The 6404-nt window shown below is 45.5% G+C and overlaps 1 protein-coding gene across 1 annotated transcript in view; it reads right to left on the reverse strand.

Annotated features, from left to right (window-relative positions):
• Positions 1 to 429: 429 nt before the first annotated feature.
• The window catches only part of LOC126994025 (cuticlin-4-like), a 13254-nt gene continuing 7279 nt past the window's right edge, over positions 430 to 6404 (reverse strand). Inside the window, exons 7-11 of the mRNA XM_050853274.1 lie at positions 4719 to 4883; positions 2797 to 2901; positions 2557 to 2646; positions 1729 to 1957; positions 430 to 1424 (exon numbers count right to left, since the gene is read on the reverse strand). Of these exons, the coding sequence (XP_050709231.1) occupies positions 1183 to 1424; positions 1729 to 1957; positions 2557 to 2646; positions 2797 to 2901; positions 4719 to 4883 (831 nt within the window). The 3' untranslated portion in view covers positions 430 to 1182. The remainder of the gene's footprint in view (positions 1425 to 1728; positions 1958 to 2556; positions 2647 to 2796; positions 2902 to 4718; positions 4884 to 6404) is intronic.

Genomic DNA, 6404 nt, shown 5'->3' on the forward strand with positions numbered 1-6404 from the left:
CAGAAGAATGTCGGCTAGCGTATGTGTATAAAAGTGAAAATTAATATAAATACGCCGTTCTGAAACAAGATAAAAGCTGTATTTGAGTCTATATTTGTTAGTTAATGTTTATGTATGGCTGAGAGTGTCTTTTGAGGCTTTATAGAAGGGGAAATAAGGTCGTGAGTGAGTCCAGTTCCCACCACGTTCGGAACAGAGATACGAGAGTGAAGATTCTAAATAATAAAAAAACAAATCAACCAGGACACTCACAACCAAACCCGATATACCGAAATACGTAAAAATCAACGCTCTTTACGATGCCACCAACCCCAGCGCTGTAAGAGTTGAAATAAGACCAGAAAATATCGAATTCCAGGACCGGTGGAATGGGAGGAGATGAGGAAGACGAGAGAGAGAGAGGGGGGGGGGGGATAATGAAATACGATAGTCAGAAAAATATATATTGTACAACGTAACCACTTTCTAACACTATAAATAACTTGCCTTTATTATTGAGTAAGAAATGTCATGTTTACAAAAGCCTTAGAAATTATTATTATTATTATTATTATTTACAAGTTTTAAAGAGAGAGAATTTACGTGTTTGTTGATTTTTTTATTTATTTCATTCTGCTTCCTTCCTTTCTTTCTTTCTTTCGCTTTCTTTCTTTCTTTCTTTCTTTTTCTCTCGTTTTCTTTATTTATTTCATTCTTTCTTCCTTTCTTTCTTTCTTTCTTTTCTTTCGCTTCATTCATGTTCTTTCTTTCTTTTTCTTCGTTTTCTTCAGCTTCGTCATCATTATCTTCCTTCTCTCTCTCTCTCTCTCTCTCTCTCTCTCTCTCTCTCTCTCTCTCTCTCTCTCTCTCTCTCTCTCCTTTCATTCAATTTTGCCCTTCTTCCTTCCTTTCTTTCTTCCTTCCTTTCCCGCTCTCTCTCTCTCTCTCTCTCTCTCTCTCTCTCTCTCTCTCTCTCTCTCTCTCTCTCTCTCTCTCTCTCTCTCTCTCTCTCTTATTTCTTTCTTTGTTTCATTCATCTTACTTCCTTTCCTTCCGTCTTTTCTTTTCATTTCAATCATTTTCTCTCTAATTCTTCTTCGTCTTCCTTCCTTCCTTCTTCCCTTCCTTCCTTTCATTCTATCCCTCTCCCTCCCTTCTCCTTCCACCACCACCATCACCTATCCACCCACAATCCACAGCCCCTCAACCCGTTTTCCCCGACACGGTGGAGAAGGCGTGGAAGGAGGAGTCAGGGGGGAAGGTGGAGGCCGTCGAGGGTATGGTGCGGACCCTGACACACACAAGGGCCGTCAGGGAGGAAGAGAGGACCAGCACCACCACCACGGCCACAAGGGAGGCGGCGAAAGTCCACGCGTTGAAGCAGATGTCCCCGACGCTGCCCCCGATGCCCTTTACCTTAGTCCCCGATGAAGAGTCTCCGTCTTCTGTGGTTGTTAGGGGAATAGAAAATGGGTTTGTTATTGTTTTTGGGTAGGGAGAGAGAGGGAGGGAGAGGGAAGGAGAGAGAGAGAGAGGGGGGGGGGGGGAAGGGAGAGAGAGGGAGAGAAACGAAGGAAGGAAGGACGGGAGAGAGAGAGAGAGAGAGAGAGAGAGAGAGAGAGAGAGAGAAAAAAGAAAGAAAACAAGAAAAAGAAAGAAAGAAAGACAGACAAACGAATAAAAAACAAAAACAAACAAAAAAGAGAGATAGAAATTAAAGCAAAAAAGAGCAAATTAGAGCTAACTCACTCGTGACTAGAGTGATAGGGGTGTCCTTGAGGAGAGAAAAGTCCTCGGGCGATATAACTCTCAACCTCCTCGCTAATTTGACCCCCTCCGCTGCCAGGCTTACGTTCCTTGACCCACGTTCCTCCTCCTCCACCCTGTTCCTCCTCAGTCCTCCTCCTCCTCCTTCTTCTTCTTCCTCTTCCTCGTCTCTTCCTCGCTGTGATGTTTCTCTTCTTCTTCTTTGGGTAGTCTGAAAGGTGGATAGAGATGGGTGTTAGTATGCCTCCTCCTCCTCCTCCTCCTCTTCCTCGCTGTCATCTTAAAATCTCCGTCCTCCTCCTCTCTTCCTCCTCCTCCTCTTCCTCTTCCTCCATCTAGATTCTTTCCCTTCCTCTATATACTCCTCCTCTTCTTCCTCTTCCTCGCTGTCATCTTAAAATCTCCTTCCTCCTTCTCTCTTCCTCCTCCTCTCTTCCTCCTCCTCCTCCTCTTCCTCTTCCTCCATCTAGATTCTTTCCCTTCCTCTTTATCCTCCTCCTCCTCTTTCTCCTCTTCCTCGCTGTCATCTTAAAATCTCCTTCCTCCTTCTCTCTTCCTCCTCCTCTCTTCCTCCTCTTCCTCTTCCTCTTCCTCCATCTAGATTCTTTCCCTTCCTCTTTATCCTCCTCCTCCTCTTTCTCCACTTCCTCGCTGTCATCTTAAAATCTCCTTCCTCCTCCTCTCTTCCTCCTCCTCTCTTCCTCTTCCTTCATCTAGATTCTTTCCCTTCCTCTTTATCCTCCTCCTCCTCTTCCTCCACCACCACCACTACCATCACTACCTCCTCCTCCTCCTCCTCCTCCTCCTCACCTCCTCCTCGGGGCAGACGGGGCAGGCTTCTACGCATAGGTCGACCTCACACTCCAGGAAGACGTCATTTTCATCCGGGAACTTGAAGGCCTTAGGGAGAGAGAGAGAGAGAGAGAGAGAGAGAGAGAGAGAGAGAGAGAGAGAGATTAATATATAAACTCCTTCCTTCTCTCCCCTCCTTCCCTACCCCTCCTCCCCATCCACACATATGTCCAGGTAAACTCCAATCAATTACCTTACCTGGAAATGCGAGTAGGCCATTACGGGCATATCACCTTTGCCTGTGTCACGAGTCTTCTGCCACGGGCCAACGACCTTCCTTCGATTGTCCAACACGCAGCCGTTCTGAAGGAGAGAAGAAGGAGGAGGAAGTCATCGGGTAAGCTGAGGTGATCGGCCAAGAATACATATTTGACAAGGCTTTCGTAGGAGTTGTGGGCATTTCCAGGGGTAGTTTTATGACCCTGGTGGTAGTTTGACCGTTCCTCTGTACCATGAACCTAAAGAACACATATTTGACAAGGCTTTCGTAGGAGTTGTTTGGGGAATTTCAGGGTAGTTTATGACCCTGGTGGTAGTTTGACCGTTCCTCTGTACCGTGAACCTAAAGAAACACATATATGACAAGGCTTTCGTAAGAGTTGTGGGCATTTCCAGGGGTAGTTTTATGACCCTGGTGGTAGTCTGAGCCTCCCTCTGTACCATGAACCTAAAAAACACATATTTGACAAGGCTTTCGTAGGAGTTGTGGGTATTTCCAGGGGTAGTTTTATGACCCTGGTGGTGGTTGGAGACTTCCTCTGTACCATGAACCTAAGAAACAAATATTTGAAAAGGCTTTCGCAGTTGTTTGGGGCAATTCCATGGGTAGTTTTATGACCCTGGTGGTGGTTTGAGCCTTCCTCTGTACCATGAACCTAAGAAACACATATCTGACAAGGCTTTCGTAGGAGTTGTTTGAGGCATTTCCAGGGGTAGTTTTATGACCCTGGTGGTAGTTTGACCCTTCCTCTATACCATGAAACTAAAGAACACATATTTGACAAGGCTTTCGTAGGAGTTGTTTGGGGCATTTCCAGGGGTAGTTTTATGACCCTGGTGGTAGTTTGACCCTTACTCTGTACCATGAACCTAAGAAACACATATTTGACAAGGCTTTCGTAGGAGTTGTTTGGGGTATTTCCAGGGGTAGTTTTAAGACCCTGGTGATGGTATGAGCCTTCCTCTGTACCATGAACCTAAAAACACATATTTGACAAGTCTTTCGTAGGAGTTGTTTAAGGCATTTCCAGTGGTAGTTTTATGACCCTGGTGGTAGTTTGACCCTTCCTTTGTACCATGAACCTAAAGAACACATATTTGACAAGGCTTTCGTAGGAGTTCTTTGGGGCATTTCCAGGGGTAGTTTTATGACCCTGGTGGTAGTTTGAGCCTTCCTCTGTACCATGAACCTAAAGAACACATACTTGACAAGGCTTTCGTAGGAGTTGTTTGGGGCATTTCCAGGGGTAGTTTTATGAACCTGGTGGTAGTTTGAGCCTTCCTCTGTACCGTGAGCCTAAAGAAACACATATTTGACAAGGCTTTCGTAGGAGTTGTGGGCATTTCCAGGGGTAGTTTTATGACCCTGGTGGTGGTTTGAGCCTTCCTCTGTACCATGAACCTAAGAAACACATATATGAGAAGGCTTTCGTAGGAGTTGTTTGGGGCATTTCCAGGGGTAGTTTTATGAACCTGGTGGTAGTTTGAGCCTTCCTCTGTACCGTGAGCCTAAAGAAACACTCTTGAGAACGCGGTATTGGTCATAAGCACATATATTTGACAAGGCTTTCGTAGGAGTTGTTTGGGGCATTTCCAGGGGTAGTTTTATGACCCTGGTGGTGGTTTGAGCCTTCCTCTGTACGGTGAACCTATAGAAACACTCATGGGAATCCGATTGACCTCATTTTTGACCTTTGGAAATAGTTGACGTTGAGTTGAGTTGAGCTGAGAGGCCACCACGTACCACCACTACTACTACTACTACTACTACTACTACTACTACTACCACCACTACTACTACTACTACTACTACTACTACTACTACTACTACTACTACTACTACTACTACTACTACTACTACTACTACTACTACTACCACCATTACCACCACCACTTCTTACCTTGTCCGTGAGCTGGTAGGAGGCACGCCCCGATCCGTCCCTGGCCACACACTCCCGCACCTGCAGATCGGTGTTGGACGGCCCCTCCACCCCCACCACCATGGTCATCAGCTCGCCGATACGGACCATGCCTGAAGCTGACCGCGCGAAGGGACCCCGGCCGACCTGACGAAGGGGGGGAGTTAGGTATAGGGTAGTTAACCAGTCTGTACGCAGTTTGGTATAGGGGGTATTATCCAGTCTGTACGCAGTTATGTATATAGGGGTATTAACAAGTTTGTACGCAGTTTGGTATAGGGGTATTAACCAGTCTGTACGCAGTTTGGTATAGAGGTATTAACCAGTCTGTACGCAGTTTGGTATAGGGAGTATTAACCAGTTTGTACGCAGTTATGTATATAGGGGTATTAACCAGTTTGTACGCAGTTAGGTATAGGGGTATTAACCAGTCTGTACGCACTTAGGTATAGGGGTATTAACCAGTCTGTACGCACTTAGGTATAGGGGTATTAACCAGTCTGTACGCACCTAGGTATAGGGGTATTGACCAGTCTGTACGCACTTAGGTATAGGTGTATTGACCAGTCTGTACGCACTTAGGTATAGGGGTATTGACCAGTCTGTACGCACTTAGGTATAGGGGTATTGACCAGTATGTACGCACTTAGGTATAGGGGTATTGACCAGTCTGTACGCACTTAGGTATAGGGGTATTGACCAGTCTGTACGCACGTAGGTATAGGGGTATTGACCAGTCTGTACGCAATTATGTATAGGGTTATTTACCAGTCTGTACGCACTTAGGTATAGGGGTATTGACCAGTCTGTACGCACTTAGGTATAGGGGTATTGACCAGTCTGTACGCACTTAGGTATAGGGGTATTGACCAGTCTGTACGCACTTAGGTATAGGGGTATTAACCAGTCTGTACGCACTTAGGTATAGGGGTATTAACCAGTCTGTACGCACTTAGGTATAGGGGTATTAACCAGTCTGTACGCAGTTTGGAATAGGGGGTATTAACCAGTCTGTACGCACTTAGGTATAAGGGTATTAACCAGTCTGTACGCACTTAGATATAGGGGTATTAACCAGTCTGTACGCACTTAGGTATAGGGGTATTAACCAGTCTGTACGCACTTAGGTATAGGGGTATTAACCAGTCTGTACGCACTTAGGTATAGGGATATTAACCAGTCTGTACGCACTTAGGTATAGGGATATTAACCAGTCTGTACGCACTTAGGTATAGGGATATTAACCAGTCTGTACGCACTTAGGTATAGGGGCAGATGGAGTTCAATGTAGGGAAGTGCAGTATTCTGAGTGTAGGTAGGAACAACCCCTCACATAACTATTGCTTAAATGACACTCTCATAAGCAGGTCTGGGTGCGAGAGGGATTTAGGAGTCTTAGTGAGCTCTGATCTCCGTCCAAGGGCACAATGCATTCAAGCTAGAAATTGAGCTAATAGGGTACTGGGCTTTATTTCATGGAGCGTAAGCAACAGAAGCCCCGAAGTCTTCCTCAAACTATATTTAGCATTAGTTAGACCTCATCTTGACTATGCGGTTCAGTTCTGGTCACCTTACTATAGAATGGATATCAAAATGTTAGAATCGGTGCAGAGGAGGATGACTAAGATGATTCAGGGGTTGAGAAACTTGCCATACGAGGAAAGACTC

Source organism: Eriocheir sinensis, unplaced genomic scaffold (genome assembly GCF_024679095.1).
Source record: "Eriocheir sinensis breed Jianghai 21 unplaced genomic scaffold, ASM2467909v1 Scaffold706, whole genome shotgun sequence".
Classification (NCBI taxonomy): Eukaryota; Metazoa; Arthropoda; class Malacostraca; order Decapoda; family Varunidae; genus Eriocheir; species Eriocheir sinensis.